Genomic DNA, 16,553 nt, shown 5'->3' on the forward strand with positions numbered 1-16,553 from the left:
TGGCAGCCTATAGTTAGGTCTTGGTTTTATTTCTCTCTATTCAACCACTCCCTGTATTTTGATTGGAGAATTTAGTCCATTTACCTTTGCATTAATTATCAATAGGTATGGACTTAATATTGCCATTTGTTAATTGTTTTCTGGTTATTTTACAATTCCTTTGTTCTCTTCTTCCTCTCTTGCTCTCTTCTTTTGTGATTTGATAACTTTCTATAGTGATATGCTTAGATTCCTTTATCTTTTGTGTATCTACTATATGTTTTTGCTTTGTGGTTACCATGAGGTTTACATTAGACATGTTTTATTTATAATAGTCTATTTCAAGCTGATAATAGCTTAACTTTGAGCACATACAAAAGCTCTACATTTTTACGCTACCTCCCCCCCATTTTACGTTTTTGATGTCACACTTTACATTTTTTTTATATTGTGTATCTGTATACAAATTATTGTAGTTATAGTTATTTTTCATACTTTTGTCTTTTAATCTTCGTACTGGAGTTATAAGTGTTTTACCTACCACCATTACAACATTAGAGTATTCTGAATTTAAGTATGTATTTACCTTTACTAATGAGTTTTATACTTTCATATGTTTTCCTGCTACTAGTTAGCATCTTTTTCTTTCAGTTTGAAGTACTCCCTTTAACATTTCTTATAAGGCTGGGCTGGTGGTCATGAACTCTTCAGCTTTTGCTTGTCTGGAAAACTATTTTTCCTTCAATTCTGAAGGACGGCTGTGCTGGATAGAGTATTCTTGATTTGCAGTTTTTTTCTTTCAGTACTTTGAATATATCATGCCACTCCCTTGTGGTCTACAAAGTTTTTGCTTAAAAATCTGCTGATAGCTGTAGGAAGTTCCCTTGTATGCAACAAGTTTTTATTATTATTATTATTAAGATTCTTTCCTTGTCTTTAATTTTTGACAATTTAATTATAATGTCTTTTTTTTTTTTTTAGGAAGATTAGCTCTGAGCTAACATCCACCACCTGTCCTCCTCTTTTCTTTTCTTTTTCTTTTTTGCTAAGGAAGGTTGGCCCTGAACTAACATCTGTGCCTCTCTTTCTCTATTTTGTATGTGGGATGCCGGCCGCAGCTTGACTTAACAAGTGGTCTGTAGGTCCGCACCTGGAATCCGAACTGGTGAACCCCAGGCTGCTGAAGTGGAGTGCGCAAACTCAGTCACTTTGCCACCAGGCCAGCCCCTATGGTGTGTCTTAATGTGGGTCTCCTTGAATTTATCTTTTTTGAAAGTCTCTGGAAGTCTGTTTCTTTCTTCAGGTTAGGGAAGTTTTCAGCCATTATTTCTTTGAATAAGCATGCTGCCCCCCCACCTCACTTCTCCTTTTGGGACCTCTGTAATGCATTTATTGTTCCTCTTGATGGTAAATTATAAGTCCCTTAAACTATCTTCATTCTTTTTCATTCTTTCTTCATTTGCTCCTCTTTTTTTTTTTTTTTTAAAGATTTTATTTTTTCCTTTTTCTCCCCAAAGCCCCCCGGTACATAGTTGTGTATTCTTCGTTGTGGGTTCCTCTAGTTGTGGCATGTGGGACGCTGCCTCAGCGTGGTCTGACGAGCAGTGCCATGTCCGCGCCCAGGATTCGAACCAACGAAACACTGGGCCGCCTGCAGCGGAGCGCACGAACTTAACCACTCGGCCACGGGGCCAGCCCCCATTTGCTCCTCTTATTGGATCCATTCCACTGCCCTGTCTTCGAATTTTCTGATGCCTTTTTTCACTTGATCTAGTCTGTTGTTGAACCCCTCCATTGAATTTTTCAGTTGAGTTTTTGTGTTTAGCTCTGTAATTTTTGTTTGGTACTTTTTGTATGTCCCATCTCTTTGTTGAAATTCTCACTTTGTTCGTGTGTTACTCCCCTGACCTCAGTGAACATGTTTTTGACCGTTTTTTTGAATCTCTATCAGGTAAATTACTTATCTTCATTTCATTAAGATCTGTTTCTGGAGATTTATCTTGTTCATTTGTTTAGAACATATTCTTCTGTTTCTTTATTTTCCTCAACTCTGCGTGTTGGTTTCTGCACCTTAGGTAAAACAACCACATCTCCCAGCCTGGACAGAGTGTTCTTGTGTAAGAGATGAACCTCGTCAGCCGGCCTGTCCTGAGCTTTTGTTTTTTTCTGAAACCTTTGTGATTGTCTAAGCTTTCTTCTTTGTTCTTAGTGGCTCGCAGTAGTTGACAGGTCTATACCAAGACCTGTCAGTGTCCCAAAGGGGTGGATCACATTTAACACCTAGATGCAGGCTGATTGGAAGCCAGACCCTCAGGCAACATGAAGGAAAGTACATAGTTTAGCCCTTTCCAGGGAGAATGTGAGAGATTGGTGTTTTGCCTGCCCCCTGTGAGGTGCACCTGGTTGCTTAGCCATGGGGGTGCTCCTGAGCCCCTTAAGAATGGCTTCTTTGCTTGCTACGGTCCTGTGGGACTCGTTGAATGCAAGCCCCAATGGCTGTCAGAGACAGCTGATCTAGGGAGTCATGTCTCAGTCAGCAGTTTCAAAAGCTGGAGTGCCAGCTGTGTGTACAAACTCCTTCCAGGGAGATATTGGCAACTTGGAGTGGCCGAGAGGGAGAAGGTGGGAGAGGGGTCCACCTTCTTCCCTGGGCCCTGGGGAGGATCGCAGCAGCCCCTAGATGTGTGCTCAGTTAGAATCCTGACCCTCAGGCAGCAGCTTTCAGGGCATGTGGATGGACTCCTTCCAGGGCAGGACTGAGAGGTGTTTTCACCTGCCCCTCCGTGCTGTGCCCTGCAGGTACAGCTGCAGCCAGTGCTCGTGCACCTGTGGGGAACTGCTTTGTTTGCTGTGGTCTTGTGAGTGTCATGGATACAAGCCTTGTTGGCTTTCAGTGCTAGCTGTTTTGGGGTCCTGTCCCTTGAGTGGGAGTCTTAAAAATTGGGGCATTATATATAGGGTCCAAACCCTTCACTATTCAGGGAGAAGCTGGGAGTGGGAAGTTCCCGCTGCTTATAGGGTGCTGTGCTAGGGGTGGGGTTTCCAGTGAGAGTGTCTCAGCCTTCGCACCTGTTTCGATGTGAGTTTTTTCTCATTCACCTAATGCGTAAGAGTCAGTCAGCTATTTTCTGAATTTCTTTCAGCGATAAATGCTCTGTGTGTGATTGCTCTTCAGGGTGTCTGTGGGAGGAGGGGACTTCAGGAGTCTCCTATATCAGCATCTTTGTCAACGCCCCTCTAAACTTTCTAATTCTAAATTTGTTCTTTTTTAAAGTGCCTTCATTCTAAAATATTTTATTCTGGGTTGAGGGGTGTGAGTGTGGGTCTGTGTGTTTTGTGTTTTGCTTTTGTGAATTTTTTTCTTTTTTTGAGATCAGTTTCTGTTATTCTAAGGTGGTTTATAAGATACTCTATTTGCTGTCATTGAAATTTTTAAGTGTTTTTAGGTGATGTATACCTAAATTTCTAAGTAAGAGACAAAAGAGATACATCCCTTATATTTTTTGCAGTATTTTTACCCGCTGTGTCATTTTGAAATAATTACTAAATGTCTTTATAATAGCAAAGAGAATTAAATGAAAGCAACTTTACATTTTATTGCCGTTGTTTTGTGGCCTGAAAACATTGATGATACAACTTACAAATTTTAAGGCTGATTTCTTTTGAACACTATTCAGGTAGTCAGGTTTGTTTTTGTCAGGTGGAATAAAGACTTGATCATTGCTTCAGCATCAAATATTGAGTTGTAGAAACGTAGTAAATACTTGATAATGCGTAAGAGACTTAATCGTGAGAAATTCTGTAGAAAGTGGTAATTATCTAAAGGTATAATGGAAAGTAAGGTATTGTGTAATGAATACTAAGTGCTGTAAGTGATTTGTTTTAGGTGGTAGAGAATCACTCAGCTAGATCTCAGAGTGAACCCCATATTGAGAGTGACTGCAAAACAGATGCTGGCGGTTCTGTCGCAGCATCCACTCAACTTGGACTCGAGCAAAGAAATGATCAAAATGAATCTTATCAAAGTATCTCGAAGTAAGTTGCTAATTATACCCTCCTTTTCAGTGGATGATACCTTTTTTGATGGAGTTTGGGCTGCAGAGAAGAACTGAACCCTTGAAAGTTAAGGAATGAGCCTTTCTTTGAACTAGAGAAGCTGGAAGTGAGCGCTTTCTGCAGTGTTTTAACAATTCATTGCAAATTATATCTCTTCCCTGTTAGAAGCTTGTATCTTCTGAGAGAGGAGCTAATTCATCCTGAGAGATCCCTTTATTATGTTAATTGATGTCCTATGTCAGAGGAAGTTAAGCTAATCATTTTATCCACTTTTACATATGAAGCAATACTATGAGTCATATATCTTTGAATACCAAGCCTGAAGCCTTTATAGCAGGAAGATTCCTTTGTGAGAAAGGCAAATTTAGATAAGTTGAAATTAATTCAATCTTTTGAGTAAATAAAAATGGGGATATTCAGTCAGTCATTGTACAACCTTTTATTGAGCTTCTACTGTGTACCAGACATAGTTAAAAAACAAAAGACTTTATAAATATGAAAACTAAGTTTGTTCTTTTTCAATAAACTGAATCCATTGAAAGCAACTCTTTGTTTCCAAGAATGAGTTATAATTTTAACTGCTTCATTTTTGTCAGTAGAATGCCAACTGAAGCAAAAAATCCTGAAATAAAAGAAACCAGTGAAGAGGTTATTTCTGTCACTGATGATACTGGAGAAGAATTTATAGATATTGATGAGGATCTTTCAGAAGTAGGAACATTTACACAGGAGGAAATGGATGTATGTCTGTCAGACTATGAAGGTTAGTTGGTTTGGCTAATATTTTTCTTTGACCTTATTAATTTGAAATTGGTGAATGATTATCTGAGATAACTATTTAGTCTTATATCTAAATTGGTATGTTTATTATGGACTAAAACCAAAGATTAAAAGAGAACGTAATATTTATGAAATATTGAACACATTAACTCATAGCCTGAATTTACAATTATTGAGCCTTTTGCCCTGCTTATGTAATTATTACGGGCCTCTTCATTTCTGTGGACCAATTCTTTGAACCTTTCCTTGGCAGCCCACCTTAAAACAGAAATGCTCAGAGCTTTGCAAGGAGTTATACACACTGACATGAGGCCTCTCAGGCTCAATGGGATTCACTTGGTGAGGAGAGGTAGTCTCCTCAAAAAATGTTTTTGTAAGGATGATAGAAAATGTTTCTGCCATTATATTTGTTTCTTGTAATATTCCTCAACCTTCTAAAAAGTAAATTGATTATTTTTCAAGTGGTTAGTTTTCTCTTTGTCTTTGTTTCCCTATAGAAGATACCAAAGAACCTGTGAGAAGTCTCAAAAGTCCCAGTATTGCCATTTACATGCAGACTTTACCACAGCACTTAGAAGAAGTAAGTCAATAAATAGTGGATAAAGTGATTCAACTTCTACTTTGTCTGGTATTTAAATTATACTTCTGTTTTTATTCAATGCATCCAACCAAGGTTATCATCTCTGAAAAGTGCCCTGTGGATTGTAGAGTATACCCATACCACTCAGCATTTTTCTTGCACTGAAATTCTATTATTAGTAATATGTCTAGTAATTTCAGGCAATGAAATTTTTCTTTCATAAACTGCTGTAGTAAATTAATCAAGTGTGATGAAAGTGTTTTATATTCAAAATGTATAATTCAGCTTTAGTATACAGTTTTTGTATATTATATGCACTTTCATGTATAATTTGTTTTCTCAAAAGTCTATACACTGGATTTTCAGGTGGAACACAGATATTTCAAATTATTGAAGCAATTCCTTTAAAAGGATTAATTTTTCTTGATTTTATAGTTGTTTTCACAACGTGCTTATCATGTGGTAATGGGTGTATGTAATTTACAATCTGTTTGTAAATACAAATACAAATGATATAAAGACATCATTTTGTCCTTCTACTTTAATGTTCGGTGACTGAGGGTAATGGGCCAAAGGCAATTCGCACAGTCTAAAGATGTGGTCAAAGCAGGCCTGGGAGTACATTTTAATGTTTGGTTTCTCACTTGCTTTTAGACTGTCATTACTCTGGGCAAGTAGCTAATGTGAAACTCAAGATGCCCCAGATAGTAATACTGTGTTTGTTTCACCTCTTTTCTTTTTGCGTACTATGAATTTTACCACCTAGCATTCTACAGGAGAGCTTCTGTGCCCAAGGGAGGGACCATTGGAGACATATACGGAGAAAAAATCAACTGAACAGAAAGGGTAAGGGGAAAAGTGTGGAAGTGATTATACTGCCTTGTTCACCTCAGTGAAAAAGGCTCAAGGCTCTCAAGGCTCAAGTGGGATTCACTTGATGAAGAGATTTTTTTCTCATAATTTACAATATATATTTTATGGTGATATTGTGTCCCTAGTGAAATTGTAACTTCAATTTATAGCTGTGGTAAACAGTGACTTTTGGTAAATGTTATGCCTTTAAATCTTGGTATAGTGATATAAATAATGATTTCTACATTGCCTTTTGTTCTCCCATCACTATCAGCTTTATCAAAGTAAAATATAGCTATAAATAGACTAGAGTTTATTTAGCTACTAATTAGGGAACCACTTCTACTCTGACTCCACTTTTATTGGATCAAATAAAGAACTATCACGAATCATAGTATATATGTACAATCTTGCACTGTTGTGGTGTCGTTACAGCACACTGCCCATAGGGCTGTGGTGGAGACATACTCTGCTGGCTAGTTTATTACTGCGTCAAGGGTTACTGAAGGCAGTTTTCATTTGTTGCAGTCTGGACATGACTTCTTAATTTTTAGAATTTTTAAAGTTTTGAAATTTTAGATTTTGTTTCTCAGTATTCAAATTTTGTCCAGTTCTTCTGTGGGTAATTAGCAAAAAGAATATACTTAATGTCATGTGCCTTTACAAGTAATATAAATATTTCTGTTAATAAAAAACTAGTCTTCACAGTTTCAGATTGACAGTGGGCTCTGTAGTGTTCCTGAGCAAAGTGTCTGCCTTTTCCTTAGGTGAAATTTGAGGTCCCAGCTAACCTCACTCCCCCTCATTTTAGATACTGTTATTGCTGTTGCCAGCAGGCAGCAGTGTTCAAGTAGTATGTTAAGCCATCCAGAAATATTATTTGCTTTTGTTTGAATCTGTTACTAATTGCTATGGAGACTAATGTAAACAGATTGTAATTATTAGCTAAGCATTACAGAGGAGTAGAAGAGGTGTAGATTCTTAGATGGCTGAGCGTTAGATCACCTGTAACTTAGATAATGTAAAGAATATCACTTCCTAATTGCTTATTAATCTTTAATTATAGTATGATTGAAGGCTTTTCAAATCCTGAACACACCACTCCTTATTCATTTTGTGTAGACACAAGTTCAGAAATTTCTAGGTAAGAGTTTTTGCATACTGTAACCATTTAGATGTAATCATATTTTACAAATAGATAAAAGGATGAAATGATGTCTACTGTACCATTTTAAAATAATTACTAAATGTTTTGACTAGAAACTGAGAGTAAAATGAAAGCAACATGAAGCATTGAAATCAGAGCAACATGGATACACTTTTCCAACACCTTTAACTTTATTTTTGAAAGATTTTCCTCTAACTGTTGTGTTTTAAAGATATACAGGAACTAGTCTTTTCTGGAAAGTAGTAGTGGATATATTATTGAAAGATGTTGTTGTTCACTTTCAGCTTTTAACAGATTCCTAATAGTGTATGAAATGATTTTAATTCTCTCATAGAACAGATTCGTACAGTTCTTTTGAGTTTCTTTTCCAGAGGTTGAACAGTGTTTAGTGTTTAGAAGTCTTGCTGAAATAGGAGGATAATATAGCACAGCTTTACTTTAGAAAAATCCTCCAAAATTAGAATCTATCTCCTTGCTACTTGTTGACAAGAAGACCAATAAAGTTGTCTTAAAATAGGCAAGCCACTTGTAGTGCCTGTCTTCCATGGATTTGCCCAATAAAGTTTTGTTACTGAGCACATTAGATGCTTGATAAAAGGCAGATATTATTGCTGAAAAGGAAGGAGGGTAAACTCAAAAAAATTTAAAAGCAATTTAATATGTTCTTTTCTTTTTTAGAGACTGATCAGTTTATTTGGGTATGACAATGCCTGCTCCCTGATTTAGTTTATGAGATTGATTTGCTTAGAAAACATTGAGTACTTAATGTGCTTAAGGAATTATCTCAAAAAAATCATTTTGTGTAGAGAAAAAAACAAAAAGCTTACTTTGATCTTTAATTTTTATTTCTAGATAAACACTTTTGTTAGTGTTTATGATGAATGTATACTCTGTGATGTGTTTGGAAATGAAATGTTCAAAATACTGTTTTTCACCACATTTAATGATGATCAGCAATATTTGCTGTACCCATATTAGAATTGAACATTCTTTTTTTTTTGATGAGGATGATTGGCCCTGAGGTAACATCTGCTGCCAATTTTCCTCTTTTTGCTTGAGGAAGATTGTCATTGAGCTTATATCTGTGCCAGTCTTCCTCTTCTTTGTATGTGGGACGCCACCACAGCATGCATGATGAGCCATGTCTAGGTCTGTGCCCTGGGTCTGAACCTACAAACACTGGGCCTCTGAAGCAGAGTGTGAACTTAGCCACTATGCCACTGGGCTGGCCCCCAGATTTAAACATTTTTTTAACCCATACTTTTCCCACTTTTTCTTAATTCCATTCTGGATCATTAATTTTAGTCAAAAAATATATCCCTAAGCCAAATTGTGTAGTCCGTACAGCTAATCAGAATGATTGCACAGGTCTCAAACTCAGATTCCTACAGGGGCCAGGCACATAAAATAGATGTGTGAACTGTTGTGGTTTGTAACACCATAGAGAGGGGACATGGCTAACTAGACGGTACATGTCCCTTAATAAAAAAAGGCATTCAGATGGATAACTGTGCTGATGACAAACGTGTCTCGTGGCTGAGGTGTACAGAGATAGGCTTTAGGGTTTAAATTTCCAGAAAACTTCCAGAAAGCCTTTAAAATAGAAGAAAAAAGTGGGATCAAAATATTCAGATCATGAACATCTAATTTGTGTTTCTCTTGACTTAAAGTGTGTTTTTTATTTATATGCTTCCACATAGTGCACAGATCTCTGCATTTAAAGATAAGTCTTCATCAGTTCCACCTTCCATATCAAATGGAGTCAGTGTTGCTTCACAAACACCTGTGCCGACACCTCGGCAGACCCAGACAAACGCACCCAGGGCTCACTTACCAGATTCTTCCGATTCTGTTAGGCAGATGCTCCAAGATGAAATGTTTAAATTAGTTCAGGTAAGCACATCTCCAAATAAATAAGTAAATCTACACATGATATATATGTAAGTTTTTAAAATATGAAAAGTTCCAGAAATGGACAAGTTAAAATTAAATTGCGGAGTTTCTCTGGTTAGGGCATTCTTCATTTGTTATTCAGAAGTTCTTAACTCTAGGGCCTAGAGTCCAGGCTGAGCTGCCTACTTCTTACAGTGACTATTTTTACTGAGCTTTTGGGGATGCAGAGCTGCTCGTGAAAGTGAGGTGGGGGCTAATCAAACCAGAACAGCAGACTCTTGCTCAAAGGTATCCAAAGTTTATTCTACAATAGCCTGTCACATCATGTTTCTTATTTTCAAACCAAATTTTGGCTTGGGTTGAAATGTCAGCTGCATTTTGGAGTACTGTTCACCTTGACTTCCATCATTTTTTTCTCGCTTGGCTATCCTTTTCTCTGTCTACCAACAATTTTTAATTATTTCCCCTTTCTATTTTATTCTTTAAGCATTAATGTCCCTCAGATCTAATCCTCTACTCATCTGTTCTACATTCACTTCTATATCCTTTTATGTGATACAATGTACCATTTTTGTATTGATGATTCTTGGCACTTATTTTCTCTTTGAATATGGGCCCTGATGAGAATACTTTTTCAACATGTCCCACTGTCCCAAGAAACTTATTGAAACTGACTATTCTTTTTCTCCCTGATCCCTTCTTCTCCTTTTCCATTTACTAGCACTATCTGTTCTACCAGCTTAAAGTTTCAGAAGCATTTCTCAAACTGTTTTTTTGTATTACGTAGGGACTTTGCTGGTTACTGCCTGTATATCTAGTAAGTTCTGCAGATCATTGTGATGCACACAAAAGGTGAAGAATCACTGTCTTAGAGCGCTGTCTTTGCCTTCTTTCGCTCCCCATAGTGTTTTAGCATGCCCTCTTGATTCGTTTGCCCACACTGTATGTCAGCACAGCCACTTGCTCTTTCTATAGGTGTAGCCAACCTTAGATTCTTAGAACTCATACTTCCATTATCTTATATATGCATTTTCTAGGACATTCTTCTTCAGATATTGTTTTAATACTATTATTTTCCTGTATTAAAATCTTCAGTAAATTTCAAGTACAAATTTGTATACTATATCAATCTTGTTTTAAAAATACAAAGAGTGAAAGGAAATACACTAAAAATTTCAATACTAGTTGTCTTTGGGAGTAGGATTATGAATGACTTTTCTTTTTTATGCTTCTCTGTTTGTTTTTTTCTGTAATAAGCATATATTTCTTTTACAGTTGAAGGTAACATACATTTTTTTAACCTGCAGTGTTTCCCTATTGGTTTGTTTTATCAAGTGCAGATTCTTCTGCTGGGCTTGAAAGAACCCACAGCCAGCCTCTGCCTTACCCCTTTCCCCCCTATACTCTCACAAGTCCAGTGATCTCAAACTGTGGTCCCTGGACCAGTGGCATCAGCATCACTTACATGTTGGAAAGACAGATTCTCAGGCCCGCATCCCAAACCTACTGAAATAAAAAAATTGGGCATGGGACTCAGCGAAGAGTGGTTTAACAAGTCTTCTGAGTGATTCTGGTGCGTGCTGAAGTTTGAGAATTACTGCAGTAACCTATCGTCTCATTGTAGCTGCTAGAAATGTCCTGTTGTAGCTAAGCCAGTGTATGCTGGTGTTTCCCAAGCTTTTCTGCCCATTGAAATCGCTTGGTTATCTTAAAAAATGTTAACCCTGGCTCGCATCCCCTGACGTCTGGTTTTATTGGTATGGGGTATGGCCTGGCCTTTGGGATTTTTAAATGCTCCTCAGGTGATTCTAATGTGCCGCAGAGTTTGTCAGCCGCTTTGCCTTTCACCCAGTCGGCTCTTCCACAGGAATTCTGTACTCTTCACCTGTTTGCTCATCTCTGTTCTTTTTCTTTCCTGAAAACCTGTTTACAACACACCCATTCTAGGAGTTCTTCTTTCATTGTCCTCACTCTGCTCCATCAGATCACTCCTTTATGGTCCCTGAGATATTTCTGTAAACTGCTTTACAGATAGTCCCAGGTCTCAGTCATGAGTTCGTATTCGCAGCCAACAGCTCCTTGAAGACAGGAAGCTATTCTTTCTTCCTTATCTCTCCCAGTTGTGCTTCCTGCTTAGCATTCTTGGGGCTCCAGATACTGAGAGAAAGCTGTGACTACTGTGGAATACTCAGCTGATTGTTGTTGACTCCTTAGATTCTTCTCATTATATTTTAAGATATTTCTTTAATTTTTGTTTTACTCCAGCTGCAACAGATCAACTTCATGAGCCTCATGCAGATAGTGGGATCATCCTTTGCTAACCTCCCAGATGTCAGTCAACTTTTACAGCAGTCTCAGTCTGTGCGTTTGGTGGGAAACCAGGTACTGAACCCCGCAGGAGGGAGTGGTGATGTTGAAGACACCAGTAGAAGTCGGAAGGAGAGATTTTTCATTAAACCACAGTCTATGGGAGAGTGCACCAGAGAGCCTGGCAAGAACAGCCCAAACTGCCATAGAGGAATTTTGCAGTCTGATCAAAATAGTAATGGAAATTTACAGGTAGTGCATTTAAAAATACCATTAAAGTTGTCCTAGTAGTTCAATTCTTGTTTTTTTATTTGAGTAAGTAACTTTTTTAGCAGTAACTATATTCCACACTCTCCAAACCATATTGAGCATTATTTACAAAATAAGGAGGTTGTAATATATTCTAAACTTATGTAATATGTTTTCTTTTCCAGAATGTTCCCCATGAGAGTATTCCTTTTTGTCAGTTAGAAGGCCAACCTCAGAATAGAGGACTCACTCCACCGTCTCAAAACTTACCAACCACTTCATTGTCTCCAGGCCCTGCTGCACATACTCACCTCCAGCTTTTGTCCACATCTTCTCTAATTCCAAAGACACCTAGACTTATTCCCGTTGCAAAAACTTTAAGACCTGGTGATGGTTTTCCTTTGCTTCAATTTGAGCCCAAGCATGAATTTAAGCCCCTTGCCTTCCCTACAGGAAGAGTTGCACAAGTTCCCTTCAGGCCTCTGCCACAGCCAAGAGAGGCTTGGGGCTTAGCTGATTCCTTCCAACCTCCTTTGCCACAGAGAGCAATGCACACTGCTTCCACGTCCCATTTGAATTTGAGCCAGTATAATACTGAAGCCATAAAAAAAGCAGTTGAGCAGAAGAAATGGGCAGAAGCGGTGACTACAGAAATCCCGAAGCATGTGAACTCGGATCAGAATGTTGGACAAGAAAACTTGACACCTCGACAGGACTTTTCAACAGTTATAAAACCAGAAAAACTATTTGATGTTAAGCCAAGGCCCCTTGAGATATCTCCTCAGAATTCCTTCGGACTTCCATTATTGCACCTGCAACTTAAACCTCATTATATATATTCCTCTGTGTCAAGAGCATCAGTTACAGTTCCCTCCGTACCTATCAGAACTGTAGCAGAAGAGAGAACATACCCAAGATTATCGTTACTTCACTCTTGTCTCTCTCCAGGAAACATGGTAATAATTTTTCTGGGTGCTGCAGAAGCACAGCCCTACATTTTTCATGCCATGAGTACTGTATGTTTAATGAAAAGCTCTTACACATTTCTTTTTTTAATAATGCTTCTTTATTGAAAACAACATATAAAAATCAGGTTTAGGGCCAAGCCGGTGGCGTAGTCATTAAGTTTACACACTTTGGGTCAGTGGCCCAGGGTCACGGGTTTGGATCCTGGGCGCAGACTTACACACCACTCATCAAGCCATGCTGTGGTGGCATCCCACATACAAAACAGAGGAAGATTGGCACAGATGTTAGCTCAGGGCCAATCATCCTCAAAAAAAAAAAAATCAGGATTAAAATAATAATTGGCTATTTTAAAAGTTTTAGGTCTTTCTTTTCAATACCAGGATTTGCTGGACTTTTTCAGAGGTATTTCTTCTGCTTAGAGAAGAAATAAGTAAAATAAATTGATCAGATATTCTTGTTCATGTTCTGTGTATGTGTGTCTAGAGAGGGAGAGAGCATTGTTTTAGTCTTAGCAATTGTGATATGATTGCCTTCAAGTCTGTTACAGGCTAAAATTGTTAAATAGACCCACTTTAAAGTAAAATAAAATAGGGGCCGGCCCAATGGCACAGTGGTTAAGTGCCATACATTCCACTTCAGCAGCCCAGGGTTCACTGGTTCGGATCCCGGGTGCGGACATGGCACCACGTGGCAAGTCATGCTTTGGTAGGCGTCCTACATATAAAGTAGAGGAAGATGGGCACGGATGTTAGCTCAGGGCCAGTCTTCCTCAGTGAAAAGAGGAGGATTGGCAGATGTTAGCTCAGGGCTAATCTTCCTTGGGAAAAAAAAATAAATAAAATAAATATTTTTATTTTTAAATTGTTAAAGTTGTTAAGTAGACAAAGATTGAATCTTTATAAATCCGCCACATCCTCTTTAAAGTTGTGACATTTGATTTATGAAATTCAGATCGTTTAGACTCTAATTTTATGTCATTAGTACCACCGTAGAAAGGTGATTGAGTAATTCATTCTCTGGGGCCCTTAAAAGATTTCAAGATGGTGCTTTGAAAAGAAATGGTCATTCTTCAGAAAACGTATTTCTTACCATGCCTTCTTTACTTCTGAACATATTATGAACAAAAAAAGGATTAAAGGAGTGGAAAAGCTGACATTTTGAGAAAGATTTAAAGAAATTTTATTAGAATAGTAGAGTGAACCCCCAAATTTCCATCACTCAGTGTCGGTGGTTATCAACATATTGCTAATGTGTTCCATCTGTAGTCTCCATCCTTCTGTACCTCTCCCTGTTTCAGAGAATTTTAAATCGAGTGCTAGACATTACATAATTTCATTTATAATTATAAGAGGGAAGATTTTTAATATGGAAAAGAAATTAGTAAGATGACGACTTCTAGCTTAATTTCTTAAATAGGATGATCCAGTTGAAATTTTCAGCACTCTAAATCATTTATTGTTTAAGATCTAGACGCTCATCTTACCAGTCCAAATCAATTTGTTATCTTTGGTATGTTCTATCTCTTGCACATCTTAGTTTAATGTTTTTCTCAATTTGTTATTAACATATTGCATAATTGAGGTTTGTAATTTTGAATTGTTATGCTTTGTGTCTGTCTTCTAGCACAAAAAACCACAGCTTATCCCACTTGAAAACCTCATTGCGTTTAAACAAAGCCAACAGAAACTAACATGTAATTTATTTGAACAAGGCGATCCTGGGCATCTTCAGCTTCTCAAGGTCCAAATGGAATCCTCTGAAGTGAAGCAAGGAAAGGACAGTAAAAAAAGGCAAGTTTTAAGTGAAATTTTATTTGAGAATATCACATACCTGCAAGTTTATTATTAGTTACAGTAATATAGTTATAAAGGTGGAAGTTGTATGCTTCAACCTCCTGGTCTATACACAACTGCATATTCAATTTCCTTGTCAAGTGTCATACACTTGGACACATCGTGTGATGAGGAAAGTTTCTATCTTGTGGGAGGCAAATACTATTATTTTTTTCCATTCTATTAAGAAATTCTTTCCTGGTATTCATAAGCTGGATTCTTTTACATTTTTCTGTAACAGGATGAGCAGTCATCTTTTGCAGCACAAATGTTTGGTATCTCACGCGATATTCCATGTACTATCCAATACATTGAGCTGATGTTTATTGTTAGTCATCTTACTATATCCTCCAGACTCTTATATAGGAAGCACGAGAGCAAATAATGTGAATTGTGTCCGGGCACTAAGAAATGTGCAAGGCACTGAAAATGTGCAGGGCGCTGATTTCTGATAAAGAGCATTTATAGTGTTTTACTCATGATAAATGTTCAATACATGTACTGACTGGTAGATTATTACGAGTCTAGAACATACTTAAAAAATTTCTTATTTATCAGACCCGAAAATCTGCTACCAGTGTTCCCTTTCCAGAAATGGTTTTTCCCTTCCTTTTTTTCCAGGTATCACTTCTTCAAAATAAGTCTTCCCCTTAACTTTTTGGGCCCTCTTTCCTTCTTGCTGGGATTTCGCTGAGGTGACTAGCTGTGCTTAACTTCTGCAAATAGGCAAATGGAGGTATCTGATAGGGTTTCTGGGGCCAGCTTAGAATCTTAAAAAAAGAGAGTTTGAAAATTACCTAAAAGGTATAATCCTGACCTGAGATTCCAGTGACTAACACAGACTAGTCAGTTCAGTAGTAGAGATGCTAGAAATAACTTTCATGTGTCTCTGACTTTTTGCTGTTTGCTTGTATTCTAGCATAATATCTTGCAAATTAAGTGCCGTTGAAAATAATTTAAGATAATTTTGATAACTGTTTCCCTATATAGCATGATACAAATGAAAAACTGATGTTATTTTAATAGTAAAAATATATTTTACACTATTGTTTTTAACAGGCAAAGACGACGAGCTGAAAAAGAGCTGCAGGAAGAAAGATCAGAGAAACTAAGGAGAAAACCAAGTGTGACTTTCCAACCAGAGGATTCCATCATTAATGATAAGGATTCAGAAATAGTTATGAAATCCAAGGTATAGAAAATTTACTGCGCATTCTTCCCTGGTCTGCATGTACACAGAGTTAGAATGTCTTTGTGGCTCATCTAGTCTTCTGATTGCTGGAAGCTTCTGATTGTGACTAGGAGAATCTTTACATCATTAAATACATAAGTCCCTGCTGTGTCCCTCCGCAGAATGGTACCGCACAGCAGTGAGTGTGGTAAGCAACTTGATGGTTAATCAAAAACTGTAGTTTAGAGCATCCGCCTGTGTGACTGTTTAATATCTGAAATCACTCTTTGCTTTTTTCTGTGACATTTGAATGCATGTGGTCTGTTAGTTGGGTTGCTCCTATTACAATTTCACCGATCTCTTTTAGGTGCCTCTAGGGCTTACCAAACCTGGGTTTCTTATATAAACTATGTCTTAAATCAGATGTTTTCAAACATTCCTTCTTAGTTTGGTGACTGTTTACCTATTTTTGCAACAACAGATTAAATAAACAGAGATATAGTTTTATTTACATTGATTTTTCAAAGGCACACTTTTTCAGTAAGTCCTCAAGAGCATGTCTGGGAACACTTAGTAAAAATGGTGAGTCCATGAACAATTTTGATAGAATGGGGGTGCTATTTGAGTATCAAAGCTACTCTGCAGGAGGGGATTGCATATCATAACTTAGTAACTTTGCATCAAATTGGTGATGCTCTTTTTTATTGTTTGACTTGT

At 37.5% G+C, this 16,553-nt stretch overlaps 1 protein-coding gene across 7 annotated transcripts in view; it reads left to right on the forward strand.

Annotated features, from left to right (window-relative positions):
• Window positions 1-16,553, forward strand: part of CPLANE1 (ciliogenesis and planar polarity effector complex subunit 1) — a 115,627-nt gene that overhangs the window by 52,832 nt on the left and 46,242 nt on the right. For 3 of the 7 annotated variants that reach the window (XM_070519747.1, XM_070519749.1, XM_070519753.1), the window contains exons 27-36: window positions 3,866-4,014; window positions 4,632-4,798; window positions 5,313-5,395; window positions 6,162-6,241; window positions 7,314-7,391; window positions 9,116-9,308; window positions 11,574-11,867; window positions 12,050-12,820; window positions 14,457-14,623; window positions 15,725-15,857. In XM_070519747.1, the coding sequence (XP_070375848.1) occupies window positions 3,866-4,014; window positions 4,632-4,798; window positions 5,313-5,395; window positions 6,162-6,241; window positions 7,314-7,391; window positions 9,116-9,308; window positions 11,574-11,867; window positions 12,050-12,820; window positions 14,457-14,623; window positions 15,725-15,857 (2,115 nt within the window). The remainder of the gene's footprint in view (window positions 1-3,865; window positions 4,015-4,631; window positions 4,799-5,312; window positions 5,396-6,161; window positions 6,242-7,313; window positions 7,392-9,115; window positions 9,309-11,573; window positions 11,868-12,049; window positions 12,821-14,456; window positions 14,624-15,724; window positions 15,858-16,553) is intronic. The other 4 variants (XM_070519750.1, XM_070519752.1, XM_070519748.1 and 1 more) reach the window with 3 other exon arrangements.

Source organism: Equus asinus, chromosome 10 (genome assembly GCF_041296235.1).
Source record: "Equus asinus isolate D_3611 breed Donkey chromosome 10, EquAss-T2T_v2, whole genome shotgun sequence".
Classification (NCBI taxonomy): Eukaryota; Metazoa; Chordata; class Mammalia; order Perissodactyla; family Equidae; genus Equus; species Equus asinus.